The following is an 18,914-nucleotide window of genomic DNA, read 5'->3' as shown; positions in this document are numbered from 1 at the left end:
AAGAGCGAATAAACCCTATGACGAGCCCGAGTCAGCCGAGCTCGTTCAACAGGGAATGTATAACACCCAGTCTACTTGGACATGGAGGGAAGCTACCGACATGGCTCGACTACGCGAGACAGAAGAACAGGCTGGCAAAAGAATACTCGATTGTACATACGACTGCATGCCAACAGCCCAAAACAGATGATTCAATTTTCTTTTGACTTGTCCCACAGTTCAAGCTTGCACCTCTCCAAATCTGTATTGCGCCCAAGCCATGCTCGATTCTTGCATTGTCCACAGTTGCTTGCCCTGATCCGTGTCCGCGGCGCCCACGGCGATATGAATCGGCAGGAGATGCTCAAAGGTCGGATGGGCCTGTCTCGCATCGTCCCTCTCTAACAACTCAATCATCGTCTCATCCCTCTGCTCGCCCGGTTTCGTTTCCGCCGCGACCTTTAGAGCTTCGTCAAACGTCGCGGCGTAGGGCATTGTCCTATTCGAACTCCTGCCCAACATCATGAAATGTCGCAGGTTATGCACGCTCATGCCGGAGCATACGATGAGGATGTTCTCCTCCCGCAGTTTCTGGACGGCGCGACCCAGTTTGATGTGCGCCGCCGCGTCGGTGTGGTCGTCGAAGAGACTGACCTGCACGATGGGCACGGTCACGGGGTTTGTTTCGGGATTGAACATGACCTTGAAAGGGACGAAGACGCCATGGTCCAGCCCCCTCTCCGCCTCCTGCGTCTTGATCCCATGCTCCCCGAGGGCGTCGATGACTTGTTGGGCCAGCTTCGCCGAGCCCTTGTTCGGGAACTTCTCCATGTAATACTTGCGGGGGAACCCGTAGAAGTCGTAGAGCAACGGCTCCTCTTCCGCGACGTTGACTTCAATCATGTTGGGTCTTTCGGCCTGCCAGTGCGCCGAGAAGACCACGATCGCCGAGGGCTTTACCTGCTGCGTGATCTCACGCCCGAGACTCTGAAGCTGTGCATAGACCGGGTGTTTCGTGTCGTACATTGTGTCCGGCCCCTGCCATGGAGAACCTGTTAGCAAGAACGGGCTTGCTCGCAGGGACACTTTCAAAAAAACACACACACGAGATCCTAGGGGTCGAGGAGAACTTACGCCATGGGAGACAAAGTATACGGGCGTTCGTTTGGCCATTGCTCCTGTGCCGGCTGTCGAGAAGAGCCTGGTCAACCTGGAGAGCGATTTGAGAGGGCTCCAAATGCGCGCGGCAGCCACCTCGTCGGCCTCAAAGATGCGCGAATACTCGGAGAAGTTGAAGGGCGCAACTGCTGCTGCTGCCACGAGGAGGACCAGGATCGATATGAATGCGATTGTGGCGCCGGAGGTGGTGGTGACGAAGAAACGGGTGCTATTTCGAAGCATTCATCCGACACGAGGCTGCCCTGCTTTTTGCTCTCTTTTCGCCTTCCGGGCCCTTTTTCTTCTCCTTCGGTACTGCTTCTAGATTGACGATGCTTTGGGATCTTGGCTCGTTATTGCTTCCCTGGATCTAACGACCCTTCTATATCATACGATGATATGTGCCCGGAACGAGGACCGACCCGGCACTGGCTGAATGGGCGGGATCAGACACTTATCTAAGCGGTTCACTGGGGGCACCAGGGGCTGCGGAACGCCTCCGTTCTCGCTTTGGTAATAATATACCAACACTTTTCGATTCGGGACATAATACGGAGTAGTACCAAGCATACGGAGTAACTGTCTGAAGCCGGGAAGCTCACGAATCGCCACTGAGCCCCTTTCCTTCTCGGCCGATAGGGAGGCGTAATCTGGCTTCTCAAATACCGATAAATTTCCCTCGTCCAGCCTTGTCCAACCCAGCATTCAAACGAGTGGCTGCCCTTCTTTTCCTCGCCTGCAAATATGTATGATTCAGTTGCCACTTTGGATGACCTGTGCCCCGTCACTCCGCGCGCTCTCCTGCAGCCAGCTTGGCCAACCTCTCATGAAAGGCACAAAGTTGAACCGCGCGGGGAGAATAAGCTGGTCGCCTTCACATTTAAGCACCTGCGAGACCACTGCTTCTGCCACCGTGCCGGGCTCCAGCAGAACTTGATTCGAAGCCATCTTCCTGACTAAGCCGTGAGAAAGGGGCGTCCGTACCCACACGGGATGCACGATCCTATGCATCATAATCATCAGTTGTGAGATGCACAAACCAAAGGTCAACTTACGTTGTGCGGACTTTATCAGCACCGTATCTCGCCCTCAGCTCCTGCGCCAATCCCTCATGGAACGCCAGTGCTGCTGCTTTGGTCGCGGCGTAGCTGGTAACCCCAGCCCATGTCGCAAAGCTCGACATGCTCGCAATCGTTACCACATGTCCATGATTTTTCTTGATCATGTCCGGCAAAAATTCTTTGACCATTTTGAAATGGGCCAGAATATTGACGTCGAAGGTGCGTTGAAGTTGCTCCTCGGTTTCGTCAAGGATAGTTTTCCCGTTCGCGACGCCAGCATTGTTGATGAGCACTGTTGGATCACCGACGTCCTTGCGGATTTTCGCAGCGACATCTCGAATATCTTGAGACGAGGTCACATCAGTCTTATAGAACGTGGCACAGGTGGGTAATGGCGTTTGAGGGGGGTTAACGTCGAGAACCACGACTTTGATGTTCCGTTCGCCAAACTGTCGAACCATTTCCTGCCCAATGCCAGACGAGCCGCCACTGATCAGGACGATTTCGCGCTCCCAGTCCCACGACGTGTCTTTCACGAAGTTGTTGAGCACTAGCCGGCTGAGGTATCTGTTCAGTTTGTACAGGACACCAAATGTGAGGAGTCCCCCGAGCGTCCGGGTAATGAATCTAGGTTGAATGGCACTCGTTACAATGAGCGGAAGGGCTCGCTGGAAAGCCTCAGGGTATCTCAGGTGCAGTAGAAGAAGGGCGGCGGGGACAACAGGTTGCAGTAAAACATGATGCACGGGTCTGAAGAGGTATTCGAGAGTAATGCCTTCTCTTGGGGGGTGGAAGACAGACATGACGGAAGCTTGGACCTTCCAAGGTGTAGCAACTGTTCTCGAGGCTTTCCGGAGGCATTGTAGAGGACATGTTGTCAGGCTGCGAAGGAGCTGAATGAAGCCGGAGACACTCCGCATCCGTGTGCCAGGAGTGTGCTTCGTCTCGTCTCCTCCGTCTGGAGTGCAGAGATGATGCACCCGGGGGGCGAGGAGGGCCGTGGAAGGCCTGACGAGCTGAGAAAAGGGATGGGTGGTGGATGGTCTGAGTAAATTTACTAGCGCGGTTTCCTAAGGGGCTCTGGGGGTAGGTGGGGGGCGGGAAACGGCGCTGAGCCTGCGCAGTCACGGTTTGTCAGAGGAGGAGCAGTGCCCGTGACCAAACTGCACCCGGGACACAAGCAATCTCGCTGGTAAAGGGCGCTCATCTCTCTTTGAAGCAGACCACTTCACCCGCGCGCCGTACCGATCACGCAGCTTCTATCGAGTGCCCCAATTCCAGTCTCGTCGACGCCGTCTTTTTTCGAAGCATGGGGCGTAACGTTGACCAGGATGTCCATGCGGCATTCGTCGAGTTCAAGGCCAAAGGTACGTATGAAGTATTGTCACCTCCAGTATTGACTGTACTATACAACTTGTATGCTTGTCACGATACAACATACCTGTACTGTGACGATAGACGAGAGGAGCAGCTGACCGATTCGCGTCTCCACACAGAGGACGATAAATGCATGTCTGTTCAATGCATCTATTGCCAACAGATCCGTGCAAAGAACACCTCGCGCCAGAAGCAACATCTGCTCGAGTGCCCTGGCCTGCAGAACCATCCCAATGCCCCTCGCCCACAACCTTCTCCCAAAGATGCCGTCGGCGCTTCCAACGGCTTCGGCACGCCCTCCATCTCCCACAGCTCGACCACCCCCATGAACAATAGCCTCGCTGGCAGTAGCACTCCCATGCAAGGCATCTCAAACGGTACCAAGATCCCACAACCAGCCGACTCTACCACCCCGATCCAACGCCACACTCCAAAGCCCCCAAAGACCCCCAAGAGTACCCCTGGCTCCGGCCTCCCCATCCTGCCTCTCGACGACGTCCACGCTGCCTTTGTTGAGTTCAGAGCCAAAGAGGAGGACAAATGTCTGTCGGTGCAATGCATCTATTGTAACCAGATCAGAGCGAAGAACACATCGAGACAGCGCCAGCACCTCCTTGAATGCTCAACATACCAAAATGTCATGCAGGAATCAATACCTGCCAACAACCTTCTTCATAGATTCGATGAAAGTGACATTGCCCGCTCTCTTCGCCTACCGACCCCGTCTCTTGACCTCGACTTCCGCATGAGCATCAAGGTCAATCCCAAAATTGGTGTTGGACGAGGTCTGTTTGGTCATCGCGACTGGGTCAGCATTGTCGGGGGACAATGGGCTGGACGATGGGGTAAAGGCATTGTCATTGTAAGTTCCACCAGACCTCTGCTCAAAGAAATATTCATCAACTGACCCTGCCCCCAGCCTGGCGGACAAGACAATCAGCTGATGGTGGAGGACCTTTCAACACACAGCGATGCCAGCTACCTGCTCCAAACCAACGATGACCCTCCAGCGTACATCACAGCGAAATCCAGAGGATGGCGCACAGGTCCTAAAGAGATTCTCCAACGGCTCAACGACCCGGCGGTGACAGACTCCGTCCCAGCCAACCAATACAAGTTCCGCACCACTCTCGAGCTCGAGACCGGCGATGAGAGGTACGCGTTTTTGAACACCTGTCTTTGGGTGGGATGTGGATGTCGGAGAGTTAGTGATAGTAAGTCGTCCTTGATGGGCAGACACATCCGTTTGGAGGGAGAAAAAAAAGGAGAGATCATGCTGACGCCTGTACAGTCGTTTATGATGCTTATCGGGTCGGCTAGAGTCCTGAGCCTGAAGACCTCACTCCTGCAGGCGCTTCATTGTTATTTTTTGAGGAAATGCTTCGGGCCTACGAGGAGAGTGTAAGTCTGGCCATGGTCGAATGCGAACCCGGGCTGTATTTGTGAAGTGTGGAAATGGTTGATTCTGCAGGGCCAAGCGGTGATGTTCGAATCATGTCCTCATTATGTATTGCTAGGGCGCTCAACGGCGACAGGGCAACAGCCGCACAACAGCGGCGGCACAGGACAGTCTGCTTATTCTCCAGTTACGTCCGCTCTGTCTGGCGCCTTGGTTGTATTTTACGGATGCACAACAGTCTGTTAGCGAGCAGGCAGGACGGCCCTTTCGTCTCGATCTGAGGTTATTTATTACATGAGCAGGGCGGCCGTGTCCGACCGCCATTACAGTAGCATATTATGAAGCACAGGGTTCAATGACGGGCAACAATGTATGAGTCGGAAACTTGTTCATCAGCTCCCTTTCCGCCGATCCGCTGGGACTGCCTGTTCCCAATTTTCCCTTTCCCTTGGCTTACAGTCGAGAAAAATCGAGAGGTTGTTTGCAAAGTGACCTGATATTACATTTTGCGTCTAGCCCAACTAGACGCATAAGGAATTAACAGAGCGCCCCTTTCTATAGTAGGGAGCTAGCTCTTCCGCTTCTTGCCTTGCCTTGCCTTTCCTTCGGAGAACGTTGCAATCGACAGGAGCCAAATCGGGGGTAGTCGCGTCTATTGCCGCCTCGCGCGCGATGCAAGTCTGCCGTTCACAGTGTCCTTTCTTATGGCTCCGGTTTAACGCTCGGCCTTGGGAATTCTCTTTTCGTCGTGCCCTGTGTCCTCACTCTCCTTATAACTGCCGTGCTGATCTGTACTCGACCCCGACCCTCAGTCAGTTCCGGAAGCGAAGGAGATATCCATGTTCTTGCCACCCAAATACCGCCAAAGACGCCAGGTCTCTTCGATCACGGCCTTCGGCGGACCTGGTATGGGCCGTATTAGGAGAAGGTAGCCTCCCGGACCGCCCCTGCTGCTCGACGTCTTGTTGGGATGTTGCAAGATTGACTCTTGACGTATCAGATTTTCGAGTTCTTCCAGGTCGAAAGTTCCAGGTACAGAGATATTCGTGAACAGGTGATTGATGGAGAAGACGGGGAACCGATATCTATCCAGGACGGTGATCATGGGAGGGATCAGGGGGTTGTTTGACGGCAAGGGTGGGAGGGACGATGATGAAGAGGCCGAGGAGATAGGGGTTGCCACGTCCTCGTTTCCGACGTGTAGGAAGATGCTTCCTGGGAGCCACTCTGAATGGCCCAGCACGTGGTATTCTGGTTCCTGGGCCATGAGAGGACTGATCTGGGTCGGTACAGGAGGATCGGCGTCCAAAGTGGACGACGAGTCACCGTTTGGAGATGGACTCTCTTTGCGTTCGCTTGCAACGGCTCGAATCCTCGAGCCTGCAGAGGCGGTCACAGAAGATGTTCCCCTCATCAAACGTCGTAGCTCTTCACCTTTGAATATGCCATCCTGAGGGGTTGGCAGGGCAATCACACCCGATGGCCTCACGGGCAAGGCCTGAGACCTGGCAGCGGACTCCGCATGTGCCAGTAACTTCATCGCAATAAAGATCCGGTTTCGCATGATCTCTGCAATCCGCAGATATATATCAGGCTGCCATTGCAACCTGTTTAAGTTGAATCTTGCTTTCGCTTGCACGGTTGAAGGTGCACCAGAGCCCGTTGGGTCCTTCCTGGCCGCATCTTGATCGCCAATCGTCGAGTGAAATCGGTATTTATTTTGGAGGTAATGCTGTGCTGTTGAGGTGGACTCACGCGCGTCGAAGTGGACTAATTTGCCCACCTCCCCAGATATCGTCTCGAGTGTAGTTGGCGATGGAAATTTGGATGGTTTCTTGGCAGGTTGGGTTGTTTTGTCGGTCACGAGGCGGAGGAAAGTGATATTGGATAACAGACGGCTCTGTACGGGGATATATCTTCGAGTTGGTGCTAGATGGTCGGTAGTCTTTTGAGGAGCTTCTGTTGAGCTGCTTGGAGAACCGTCTTCGGCGCCAACACCTTCAGTCGCGCCATCCTTGATGGCGGATTGATTGTCTCCCTTCACTCCCGTCCCGCCTTCGAGTATTCGTGGTCGAGCCTCCGATGTCGCCAGCTCTGCTGCCAGTCTTGCTTCGAAAGCATCCAGGTCCGCAAGTTCCGCCGGCATCAGGTATATCTTGCCATCCTTTTGATTCTTGACGTATCCAAAGTCCAGCAACAGGTCGGATGGCAGTCTTGCGCCACTACCTTGACATGCTCGGAGGGGGCTTGCGATCACCTCCGCCCACGGATTATTCTTCAATCCTTTTATGCGTCGGTATGATGGGTGCTCTTTCCTTTCCTCCCGTCGCCGCGCCGCGTCGGCGACCTGTGCGACAATGGGTGATTCAAGGGTGGGAGGTGTCTCTCTTTCCGGAAGGTGTGAACCGGCGCTATTTTCAACCCTGCGGTGGACGTTCTTGCTTATTTCCTGGAGCCCCGAGAGCAAGTCTTCAATAATTTGCTGTCCCTCGACACTGTTTGCATCCGGGGACTCTCCTTGCGTGGAATGATATTTGCGCAATGGTACATCGGTCGAAAGACGTAGTGACGGGCTATCTTGCGTATCTGCATCCCCGGGTGGATCAAGAATCAATGACTTGTGTAGTCCAAACGGGTAGGATTCTACATTCTCTTTGCCCAACTGAATCTTCTTGCTTGCTTTCTTCAAGTCCGATAATAACTGCTTGATGGCTTGACGGCCAGGCTCGCTGTAAGGACTGAAAGTTCCGCCTGGCTCGGTGTCTTTCTTGCCTGATTCTGTAGCAGGGGGAATCGCTGGTGTTGGTCCATTACGTTCAGTTGCACTATCCCCGCGCTTGGTTGCGGATCTAGAAGTGCTGGCATTCGGTACGGAAGGTTTTTGATATCCTCGTCGCGGCAGGGCTGATGGTCTGAGATGGGGCTCGTCGAGGGACTGGCACAGAGATCGAATGACGTCCAGGCGCCATGTCGCATATGAAACGTGCCGGTACGGGCATGGCAGGCTCATCCCTTCGGCATTGTTTGGAGGAAAAGCGAAATAGCTTGAATCGAGTTGGAGGACGGCGCAGTTGGAGGTCCGGCTTGGCGAGGTGCAAGGCCGTATGGACTGGCAGCCTTGCTTAGTCAAATACCCCTGAATACTTCCACTATGTGATCTTTTACATGATGCATGGACAACGACTGGGATGTAAAGTAAAGGGCAGCCCCAAAGTATATCGTATCGCGCTGACTGGCACATGAAATGGAATGCACGGCATTCCAAGGTCAAGTCTTATTATAGGTTGAGCGTTGCCCGAGCACAGCGCATTCTATCTTACGCAACCAGATCGTCAAGAAACAAATCTCACCACTTCCTCAAAAACACCTTCGGGGTTATCCTCATGCATCAGGTGCCCTGCGGCGTCAATATACGCGATCCTCTTCTTGGTCGCGCCACTGACTCTGTGCAGTTCGTGGGCATTGTACCTCTGATGAGAGCCGCTCTCCTTCCCGGCCATCACTAGCATTGGCACTTTGGTGTTCTGTGCGTCCTCCCCCAAGTACTTCGGCATGGTGTTGTATCGGAAAAAGTGACACAGCCATCTGGCGTTGTCCTCGACCTGTCGCAGACGGTCCGGATTTGCCTGAATGCGAGGCCAGAACTTGGGGCCCATGACCCCGCTGCAAAAGACAGACACGGCCTGGTCGAACTCTCCCTTTTTGCAGTGCGCGATTGTCGGGCCTGTCGTTGTGGCACCGAAATACATGACGGGCCAAAATGTGATCGGATGCCAAAGCAGGAAAGATAGCACTGATGTCAAAGGTGGGGGTAGAGTGGGGAGAAAGAGTCCAACGAGAGGAGGTTCTTCGACCATCAGATTTCGGAAAAGGTGAGGTTTTCTGCGCGCTATGTAGAGCGTAATGACCGCCCCAGACGAGTTGGCGAGGACATGGACCGGGCCAATCTTCAAGGTCTCGATGAAGGCAGCGAGGTCGTCGGCGTCTTGTTCCCAGGGAGTGTCTTGACCGTCCTTGACGGGTTCATTGGGCCAGGCATAGCGTCGACTGAAATTGAAGACATGGAACCGGGTGGCGAGTCTATCCTCGAGATCGATCCAGGTGCGTTGGTCGGAGATATGGCCATGGACCAAGACCAGGGGTTCGCCTTGGCCACTTTCGCGGTAGGAAAGTGAGATGCCGTTGACGTCGATGGCCTTGGAGGCAACCGGTGTTGAAGCAGACATATTTCCCGAGTTGGTTCCCCAAGAGATATGCTGGCGCTCCTCGTCCTTTTTGAAGTCCACGGCGGAGGATTGCCGTTGCCACCGCGTCAGCGACTACCACGAAAGGCGGTCTATGAACGACCCAGCGGCACGTAGAACACGAGGTAGATGGGGCTGACGCTCGAGGGCATGTACCTGAAGAGGCGCCGGGGCTTCGATGGTCGACATTGGTGGGATAAATCCCAAGCCCGTATTCTCGGAACTTCCCAGGGACATAACAAGTGGTGGCGGCGAGGTGACGAAGCCTCCACACCGTAGGTATGTAAGATGATTAATCGCAGCGAGCCATTACGGGAAACCCTCAACTGCCCTGGGGAGTGTTTTCATCCTGGGGGGATCCATTGCCAGAGATGAGGCCTCCTTTCGCCAATAGTTGCCTGAGCCGCTGTGGTGGCTGGGGAAACATTGAATTGATCTGAGTCCAAGTGGCTACAGCTTCTCGCGCCGAGCCAGTTCCCCAGGGCTGCTGACATCTTCCCCCGGATGCCATTACTGAGGCCCAATCCGCAAATAGTCAGTGTCCCACATGCCGCACCAAGGAGAGCGAACGAGTCCTGGTCCCGCAAGGATCAGGCTAGCCAAGCGAGCCTTACAAGAGGAAGTAGTAAGCAATCCTTTCATGGGGATTCAATCAAGCCCATTTCCACGCAATCACTCAATGGCCAAGTAGCCCAGGAAGATTGTGTAAGCACCTGCTAATGAATCCATGCTGCCAAAATACGAGAGCTTCGTAGTCAGAGAGGAGAAGGACGAGGACAAATTACAAAGTGAGAATATACCGACTACCCAATACTCCTACAACACGTAGCCTTGCTCCTTAGAGTTTGCAGGATATGATTAGTTGCAGCGTCTCCACTGCTGGGCGGCCATTCGCTGGACTTTGCAGGCAAGGCTGAAAGGGGTTGGGACTTCGATGGATTTCACATTATTATTTCCTTCAGGAGAAATTAATATGAAATGATAGCCTCTTTCTGGTCATCTTTGGGTGCTTGCTCGGCGCCATCCGTTGTCCCCCATAGCATACTCGTGCAGGATCACGTCAGATTCCAGCCTTCCATGCTTCCAGGCCCCATTCGCTAAGCAGAGGGTGTATTGGCACCATTGGTTTGCCGCGCAGATCATCCACGTCGGAGCGGCCGCACTCCCGCTCAACATGGATGCATTCTCTCAAGCTTGACTGAACGGGCAGATGTTAATTCGGGTGTGCTTTCGAGAGGCTACGGTTTGCTCACAACTGGACCTTGTTCTGGCATCAGAAACGAGCCTGGGAGCCCCTCACACGACCTGTACAGTTTGTATCAGCTTGTTATATATCAGAGCTGTGCTGGGCGGAAAAGTTGTTCCCTTGCCGGGCCCCCTATTCGTCTTCAGCCTCGTCAGCTCTTTTCGCTTCCACTACTACTTGCACTTGCACTCGCACTCGCACTCGTGCTTGTCTCGCTCTCATTCTCGCTCCCACTCGAGCTCCCACTCGAGCTCCCATGGCCAGCCACGTTCTTAAATTTGCATCTAGGAGCCCCACACCGGCACGCTATGCCCAGGTTCTGAAAATAGTACCCGCCGTAGTCGACCGTGATCTCCTCCCCAAAGGAGATCTTGCGCTTCGCCTGGACGATAATGCGGGTGCGCTGCCCGAGGTTCATCAGCACGTACTGCGTGTTGGGCGTACATGAGTGGTTGACGTACCGCGTCCACCCGCCCCGGTGTGCGGCGTCGACGGTGTACTGCGGCCTCGCCGCGCCCGTGTTTGTCGGGGTCGTTGTTGTCGCTCTCGCCCTCCCCTTCGCCTGCCCCTTTTTCGACCTGGATCCGGCGGTCGTCGTGGCCACATAGTCGGCCGCCTGCGCGATGTCGATATTCATGTGGTACGTCGCGAGTCTATACCGGTGGTTAAGCATTGACCTCGTGATACTCTTGTCTTTGGGCTCAACGGCATAGATCTCGCCCAGATACTCGCCCAAGTAGGTGCCGTCGCGAATCGGTTGGAGAGCGCGGACTCCTCGACCCTTTTCAGCAGTGGTGTATAATTCGACAAGAATGTTGCTGTGGTTGTCCTGCGGCGGTTTGTTGCACCACCTGCAGAGATCCGCGAACGTGCATTGGCATGCTCGGTCTGGCTGTTGATCCTGCTGCACTTTCTGTAGCTGCTTCTTCCCTGCACTCACGGCAACGATAGTGTCGGGGCCGGTGTCGGTATCGGTGTCGGAGTCGGATTCATCATCGCTAGTGAGGCCGGGTGCTGATTCTTCCGCTCCACACGCTTGACAAGGATTGTTTGGGAACCCACAGAAGCTTGGGTCTTCGTAGACGCTCCCATCTGGGTGAATAACTTTGTGTGTCGACGTCGGCCAGACATAGTTTGGAAGGACAATCGATTGATCGATGTTGAATTGTTGGAGTACTGGTTTCGACTTCGGCGGAAATAACGCTGCTGGGTCAACTTCAAGGTTATTCCCTTGTTCTGGGATGCCTGCAATGGCGTTCTCGCCGTGCACAAATCCGGCCTTGGTGAGATCTTGTGTGATGGTGCATTTGATTGATGGCCAGACAGCTGGGGCCCCATCTTCCAAGGGCAGAACCCAGTGATGGTGGACTTTGTGCTTGTCTTCGTCGCCGATCTGGTGGGTTTCTTTGAGGTCCTCGTCGCCGATACCAAAATTGGTACCGTCCTTGCCACGAGAGTCTCGACAATCTTTATATACAATTATGAGAAGATCTTCAAAGTGGTCATCGAAGGCGAAGAGGGCATCCGTCCAATCGAATTGGTAAGTTCTGGCAAAGAGTTCCAGGCTTGACGCGCACTCTTTGATCTTGGGTAAGATGTGGCTCCATTCGGGCTCACCTTGTGCCCTGCTCTCTCCGTCGCTGCGGCCAATTGCGTCGCGAAAGCTTTTCGAGTGTGCACAAATGGTCAGGAGGAGAAGGTTCGGGTCGTCACAAAAATCGGTCAACCTCTGAGCATGGCCAATGTCGACGTCGTCTTTCGCAAGGTTTGCAACCCTCTTCTCCCTGGGATCATTACTTTCAAACCTATCCAGCCTTGCTCTTAAGCGTTTGCGAGTGCTTTGCGCGGGAATGTCAAAGAAACGGAGGGTTCGGGCTTGTCGAAGCAGGTGCTGTGTCCAATAGCGCTCCCATTGTCCAATCGTCTTGACGGTAGCCGCATGGTGGATTTCGGCGTACAGTTTGATCATGAAGCCCTCCACTGAAGCACCAGGTCGAGCCACTCGGCGCCTCTTGTTGGGGTTCCCGGTACCATCAGGAGCGCTGCCATCGACGCGCTGTCGGATTCTTTTTGATCTCCGAAGCCCTCCATCAGCATTGCCAGGTCCAGAACTAGAGCCATTAGTAGTGTTGTTTGCAGCAGCATTGGCCACGGCTGATGCTTGAGCGCTCCGGGAGGTTGTCCTTTGAGCAAGGAAATCTGAGTAGTCGCGACCCCTTGCAGTTTGCTTCCGCACCCTGTTGCCTCTCCTTGGTTGTTGGGCGGAGCTCATTGTGTAACACGTTCAGCGGCAGCCTTGGAAGAATGAGAATAAAGTAGATGCTTCGATGGAGAAGAGGAAAGTGGGAGCAAGGCCAAGGAAGAAATGCAAGGGAATAAGAGAAACATTTTGCAGCAATGCATCTCTGAAGTGACAGGAATAGCAGCCAGGAAAGTGCAATAAAGCGCGCCATTGTTGAACATGTTTCCATAAATGGACACATTAAGGACAATAAGTATGAGTAAAGACAATAACAGAGCGGTCCAGGAATCCATCCAGAGTTGAGAGGTCCGGCACAAAGAAGCCATTTCACTCCAGTCATTGTTTCGTTGCACAAGTCATTCAATAGCCTCGCGCTATCAGCAACAGGAATCTCCTCGTGAAAACAATGGGAAGACACCATTTCCTCTCGCTTTACCTTCACAGAAAAACAATGGAGAAGGAAAGGGAACGAGACATATTGTAGGTACAAACTGTCTGTCAGGTTGCTTTGCTCGTATACCTCAAAAGGTGTCTCCCGTATTCGGGCGGCTGTCAGGCGTGCATCGTCACCAATTCTTTCTGAAGTTGATCTGGCGCTCTTTCATGCAGTGACAGTTTCTTGTCAAAACAGGCGCCTCAGTGTTCAGCACGGTCAATCTGATGTTACCACAAGCTGTGCTGTTGCAAGCAGCAGAGTATGCCGGTTCCTGTAAAAGCCGCCTCGGAGCTTCGTATACCAGATATATCATAAGATCCCCTGCATCGTAGGGGTAGCGTTGCTCAAATCGTCCAGCGGGTATCGTCTCATACGGTCTCAATATATCTTCTTACCTCCCAATCCGTGACAGCCTCATCCCATAATCGGAGCTCGTGTTCTCTGGTACCACCATAGTGCTCCACAAACTCGTCGCCGAACACTTCCCGGGCGACACTGCCTTTCGCCGTGAATCGTGCCGTGCTGTCTCTAAGGTTCTTGGGTAATCGCTCACCCTTGTCGCTGAGACTCCCAACCTCTTCACCTTTACCGAGCGGTGGTAATTTGATTTCCAGCTTCTTCTCCACGCCTCTCCAACCGAGGGCGACAATAGTGGCCAGCACTAAAGACGGATTGGCGTCAGCCCCGCAGACTCGAATTTCGAATCTTGTGGATTTTGCTGATGCGGTCGGAGGAGCGATCAAACGAATAGATGCAGCTCGATGCTCAAGACCCCAAGAGACCGTGACTGGAGCCCAGAAGTTCTCGACCAGCCGCTTGTACGAGTTGATCGTGGGTGCAATGATTGGCATGACATCAGCAAGACCATCCAGTAGTCCTGCCAGAAAATGTCGGCCCAGGTCTGACACATACTCGAGGTCCTTATATGGAGGGTTGGGGTCCTTCTCGCCTCGGTAAAAGAGGTTTTTCCCAGAAGACTTGTCCACGATGGAGCAATGCATGTGTCCACTGTTCCCGGGGAGCCCTTCTTTGGGCTTCGCCATAAATGTGGGGGTAATCCCGTACTTGCTTCCCATGGCTTTGACGACGTATTTGAACAGACTTGCCCGGTCTGCCATCTCGGTGACCTCCCCAAACTCCAGGGCAGCTTCGAAAACTCCCGGTCCTGATTCTGTATGCCAGCCTTCCACATTACATCTGAACTTTTCACAGGTATTGAAAATGCTGTAAAACCAATCCTGGTTGTGTATAGGATCTGTTAGGGAGTAGCCGAACATGCCTTGGGTCAGGTGCGGGAGGGCGGAGACGGGATTAGTCTGCAGAAAAGGGGCTGTCGTGGAAGAGGAATTGTGGCTCGTCTGGATGGACTCGTCTCTGGGAGCGCGATATGTGAAGAACTCGTACTCCGCGCCAGCCATCGCTCCATAGCCAGCCTTGTGCAGCTTCGCAACAGCCGTCCGCAGCAGACTTCTGGGGCACGCGCAGATGGGTTTGTTGGTATCTGGATCGTGGAAACTGACAAGGAAGAAAGGCACACTATCCTCCCATGGTATACGCCGGTAACTGGAAAGGTCGACTTTGGCCACCAAATCTTTGTATCCATTCTCTTTATTGCTGATCTCGAGCTCGCGGAAGTAGGTCATGTCGTGCATATCCCAGCCGAAGACGACGCTGCAGAAGCCGAATCCATCTTTGGCGACCGAGAGAAACTTCTTCTTGGAGACTAACTTGCCTCGGAGGACCCCTGTGGAGTTTAGCAGGTATCATGCGATGGTGTGAAAGGGACGCGTGCCGTCAACATCAATGCCTGCAAGCTTGACCTTTGTATCGGAGGCCAGCGCAGTTTCCAGCTCGTCCAGAGTCGGTATCCCATCGTCTCCCTTATTCGCCATGGCAAGAACTGAGGAGACAAAGAAAAGGAAGAGGCGGAGCTGCACGGAGCAGGGACAAAGGATAAAGGACGAAGCGTCCAGCAGGTGAACTTGGTATGAGAGTCTCACAGAAAGCGGGGGGGAGATGATTGGTGATGTAGGAGGTGCTTGTAGCTAGAAGTGGAGGTGGCGCTGATAAGCTCCCCTTGTCCAGCCCACGCTTCAGCTCTGGCACCGCAGGCAGCTCGGTGTTGGGATACCGAGATGTTGAGAAGCGAAAACAAGGCACAAAGCTACGGGTTTAACACCAGCGTCTGGAGAACCATAGGATGTGCCTTTGTCCGATAAGGCTACACACGCAGGGGCAATGTCCTTTCCGCAGGCGGATATTTCCTTGCCTCCATTGCAGCGCCTATCACCTTCGCCGTCTCGAGATCTGAGTGCGGATGAAGCTACCGGGCCACGCCTCCCGTTACTCATAAAAGCAATAGCTCAAGTGCTCCGATCGACAAGGATACTCAGGAGCTGTCGGGGAGTGAAGCTTAAAAAATCCCCCATTGGGCATCTCATCGCATGCCTGGCGGGTTGCTTCGGAGAGGGAGAGCAAAGGGAGGAGCCCACATACCGCCCACAACCTCCAACAAGCATCAGCAGCGCCAAACAAATGGTGCAAATGCGTATTTGATTAGATAAGGAGATCCACGCCTGTGTGACTGTGGTGACTGATATTTCCAATCTCTTTCTCTTCGCCCTCAATCCGACGTACTCCGCAAATCCAAGCGCGACCGTTCACTCGGCGTTCTCACTTGTGGTCAACTGTCCCGCGTTGAATGCACCGGCCCCCTCCAGCCAGCCGAACGAGAAGAGGTGGACAACTGCGAGCATGGCGACTGAATCAAACCCTGGCCGCCTCGCGGGCAAAAATGCAATCATCACTGGTGCAGCCGGTGGAATAGGGCTGGAGACAACGATTCTCTTCGCCAGAGAAGGCGCCTCTGTCCTCATGGCCGACATTTCTGAACCAGCCCTTGAAAGGGCCGTCGCCAAAGTCAAGGAACTCGTCCCTAACCCTCCTCGGTTGGAGACCATCAAATGCGATGTATCCAAGGAATCTGACGTCCAGGCAGCAGTCGAATCCCAAGACCAACACGGCGGCATCGACATCATGTTCAATAACGCCGGGATCATGCATGCCCAGGATGACGACGCCATCAACACGCCCGAGAAAATCTGGGACCTGACTCACGCGATCAATGTGAAAGGGGTGTGGTACGGAAGCAAGCACGCCGTGCTATCCATGCGGAAGCACCAGAAGAAAAGGGGCTCCGTCATCAACGTCGCAAGTTTCGTCGCCTTGATGGGCGCAGCAACGCCGCAACTCGCATACACGGCATCCAAGGGCGCCGTGCTCGCCATGACGCGCGAACTCGCCATCGTCCACGCGCGGGAGAACATCCGGTTCAATTCCCTGTGCCCGGGACCGTTGAATACCCCCTTGCTGCAGGATTGGCTGGGCGATGACTTGCAAAAGAGATACAGGCGAGAGGTGCACTTTCCCATGGGTCGATTTGGGGAGGCGGTTGAGCAGGCCCAAGCTGTCCTGTTCTTGGCTAGCGATGAGAGCAGCTTTGTTAATGCGACCGAGTTTGTGGTGGATGGCGGCTTGACAAAGGCATACGTGACAGGAGAAGGGCCGCCGGCTGCCGCACCAGTAAACAATGTGCGCTGACATACCGTCAGGGACGGAAGTTGTTGACGCGATCCTGCACGCGACCAGCTCGTATGGAAGGCAGGGCATATCAGCGACGGAGCGAGCAGCGGATTCAATGGTTTCTTGCATTGTTATAGAGTTCAGGGATAGACCATGCAACTTGATAGACGACTTCTGAGGCGCAACAACATCCAGATTGAAAGCAGTTACACTTTATGCGGCGTCTACATACTGATCGTATAGTTGCATCCCGGTCTCGCGCCACAAAGAGCTGCCGTACGGCCCGTGTCCTGCCACAGGTCGTAGACTTAATCCCTCGATGGACTTTAGTTGACAAGATCTCTGCATATTTTGTCACATATTTTCCGTGGACCACTGTCAGTATAAGACCACCCATCTCCGAACAATGCCGTTGTGGGAACTGCCATTTTGCAGCAGTGGAGAAAATACCATGCGGACCTGTGACTTGGGACCGGCGAGTTTTGAAGGCCATGGAGAATTGGAAGAGCATCATAGATCCAAAGACTGAAGGAGGAACTCCAGGAGCAGCAGGTTACCTCACTGATAAGGAAGTACCTTTCAAGTACCTCGAGGGAAAGGGGTATAGTGAAGATTTCCCGGGTATTGTACATGCTAATGATAATACAGCTGCCTCGAAAAAGACCATTCGTTGCTTAAGTAGCCTCTTCATCGTGTGCAACCCGAGGGATATAAGCTGTAGGCCAACAGATCGTGGTCCAAACATCCGAGACTTTACTGTCAATTGACATCGGTGTCTGATATGAAATTCATCGCTGCGTGGCTTTTGGTTTGAACCGACCTGCATTTCCTGCTGGAAGGGCTGAGCCAAAGTATCTAGAGCCGCTTGGGTATTACAATATCCCATGAAACTCTGTCCGACATTCTTCTGACCTCAAATGGCTGCCCAGAAGTCTGCTGTGAATCTGCTGCGAGTCGGATCCATGGCTTTCCTCTGGCATGTGTGGCAAGAAGCTCCAGAATAGTTTCTTCGATAGCCCTGGCGTGATAGACGATCAGAACTTTATAGTGCCCATTTCGATAAGATCCTTTGCTCCGTTGGAGAAAAGACCCTGCGTGTCAAGCTTCATCTTGCCACGGCTCCCCTCAAAGTTGACGAACATAAAACCTTCCAGAGTCATTACCCTTCTCGTTGATGCAAACGGATAATAGATTGCTTTGCTGATGGCTCGACCAATACTTGAGGCGAATCCTCTCGAGGCTCTGTTTGCTGAAGACGAAACTTCTGCATGGTCCGCGATGAAAACAGGTTCCTCTAGTTGTTGCACGAACTTTGAGTCCATTTGAAAGCGATAAGGCGCGACAAGAAATTCTTTGGGTTTCAGAAAAGGTAGTGGCCGGCGTACCTGGACCGCCAACTTGACAATCCCGTTTACCGGCACAAGGTCGATTGCTTTGATGAACCTTAATGATCGCATCATAATCAGCCAGCCGACGGCCGAGAAGACGAAAATCCCCAATCGATGTGCGACTGGCACAAACCATGGTAGTTCGGAGTCTCCTTCCCAAGCCCAGATGTTACCGTATGCGAGAAGACCAGCAATCGCCAAAGAACTGCTTCCCATTACAAATGACGCGGCGTAGATCCCAAAGTGAGATGGGGGTCTGTATATAGCTGTTTGCCCTGCCTCGTATAGCTTTTGCGCGTACCATTGCTTTCTCGCTAGCTCCGGGGGCAGCTCCTTTATAAACTGCGACGCTGGGCCGCCCAGCACAGGTATGCTAGGCGGCTGGCTTTTGCCTAGTTGCGTTGAGGATCCTTTCGGGGCGGAGACATTCGCTTTTGATATGGAGTTCGGAGAAGAGATCTTGGGGATACGTTTGGAGCTCGCGGTAGCGGCTGACGAAGAGGAAGTCGCGAAGCGGTGGGGGACGCATGATCGAAGATTCCGAAGTCGAAGGAGAGGTCGGGCTGTGGCAGAGAGTGCAGCCATCTTTTTCACAAAGGTATGCCACCTTTGCCAGGCGAGGAGAAGCTCTAAGAACGAATGGAAAGAAAGATGAATACTCCCGCGAGACTGCCAACCATCGGAGTCAACGACTTACACCAAAGAATACATAAAAGGGCGGATGACTCGAATTATATTGATCTGCGGTAGACTTGAGACCAAACTTCTCAGTTGTAACTCCGCTCCGCAAGGCTGCGAAACC

General features: G+C 53.5%; 8 protein-coding genes across 8 annotated transcripts; 2 read left to right on the top strand and 6 right to left on the bottom strand.

The window, feature by feature from the left end:
* Positions 1-74: 74 nt before the first annotated feature.
* Positions 75-1,563, bottom strand: PV07_06528 (uncharacterized protein). Its single transcript, XM_016393514.1, has 2 exons — positions 1,114-1,563; positions 75-1,017 (listed from the first exon to the last, which is right to left on the bottom strand). The coding sequence occupies exons 1-2, from the start codon at positions 1,378-1,380 to the stop codon at positions 220-222; spliced, it is 1,065 nt and encodes a 354-aa protein (XP_016246933.1). The 5' UTR covers positions 1,381-1,563; the 3' UTR covers positions 75-219.
* Positions 1,564-1,639: 76 nt separating this feature from the next.
* On the bottom strand, positions 1,640-3,198 carry PV07_06527 (uncharacterized protein). Its single transcript, XM_016393513.1, has 2 exons — positions 2,193-3,198; positions 1,640-2,140 (listed from the first exon to the last, which is right to left on the bottom strand). Exons 1-2 carry the CDS (start codon positions 3,116-3,118, stop codon positions 1,891-1,893), a joined length of 1,176 nt encoding a protein of 391 aa, XP_016246932.1. The 5' UTR covers positions 3,119-3,198; the 3' UTR covers positions 1,640-1,890.
* Positions 3,199-3,375: 177 nt separating this feature from the next.
* PV07_06526 (uncharacterized protein) lies at positions 3,376-5,484 on the top strand. Its single transcript, XM_016393512.1, has 4 exons — positions 3,376-3,565; positions 3,695-4,437; positions 4,495-4,789; positions 4,867-5,484. The coding sequence occupies exons 1-4, from the start codon at positions 3,508-3,510 to the stop codon at positions 4,893-4,895; spliced, it is 1,125 nt and encodes a 374-aa protein (XP_016246931.1). The 5' UTR covers positions 3,376-3,507; the 3' UTR covers positions 4,896-5,484.
* PV07_06525 (uncharacterized protein) lies at positions 5,250-8,008 on the bottom strand. The gene has a single exon (XM_016393511.1). The coding sequence runs from the start codon at positions 7,982-7,984 to the stop codon at positions 5,783-5,785; it is 2,202 nt and encodes a 733-aa protein (XP_016246930.1). The 5' UTR covers positions 7,985-8,008; the 3' UTR covers positions 5,250-5,782.
* Positions 8,009-8,306: 298 nt separating this feature from the next.
* On the bottom strand, positions 8,307-9,423 carry PV07_06524 (uncharacterized protein; the record flags this gene model as incomplete). The annotated part of the gene is made up of 1 exon (XM_016393510.1): positions 8,307-9,423. The coding sequence occupies exon 1, from the start codon at positions 9,198-9,200 to the stop codon at positions 8,307-8,309; it is 894 nt and encodes a 297-aa protein (XP_016246929.1). The 5' UTR covers positions 9,201-9,423.
* Positions 9,424-12,860: 3,437 nt separating this feature from the next.
* Positions 12,861-15,319, bottom strand: PV07_06523 (uncharacterized protein). The gene is made up of 2 exons (XM_016393509.1): positions 14,935-15,319; positions 12,861-14,886 (listed from the first exon to the last, which is right to left on the bottom strand). Exons 1-2 carry the CDS (start codon positions 15,032-15,034, stop codon positions 13,511-13,513), a joined length of 1,476 nt encoding a protein of 491 aa, XP_016246928.1. The 5' UTR covers positions 15,035-15,319; the 3' UTR covers positions 12,861-13,510.
* A 159-nt stretch (positions 15,320-15,478) lies between these two features.
* Positions 15,479-17,063, top strand: PV07_06522 (uncharacterized protein). Its single transcript, XM_016393508.1, has one exon. The coding sequence runs from the start codon at positions 15,897-15,899 to the stop codon at positions 16,740-16,742; it is 846 nt and encodes a 281-aa protein (XP_016246927.1). The 5' UTR covers positions 15,479-15,896; the 3' UTR covers positions 16,743-17,063.
* Positions 16,936-18,912, bottom strand: PV07_06521 (uncharacterized protein). The gene has a single exon (XM_016393507.1). The coding sequence runs from the start codon at positions 18,695-18,697 to the stop codon at positions 17,759-17,761; it is 939 nt and encodes a 312-aa protein (XP_016246926.1). The 5' UTR covers positions 18,698-18,912; the 3' UTR covers positions 16,936-17,758.
* Between the last annotated feature and the right edge of the window lie 2 nt (positions 18,913-18,914).

Source organism: Cladophialophora immunda (genome assembly GCF_000835495.1).
Source record: "Cladophialophora immunda strain CBS 83496 unplaced genomic scaffold supercont1.4, whole genome shotgun sequence".
Taxonomy (NCBI): Eukaryota; Fungi; Ascomycota; class Eurotiomycetes; order Chaetothyriales; family Herpotrichiellaceae; genus Cladophialophora; species Cladophialophora immunda.
The sequence above is the reverse complement of the archived record's forward strand: the minus strand, read 5'-3'. Positions and strand labels throughout refer to the sequence as shown.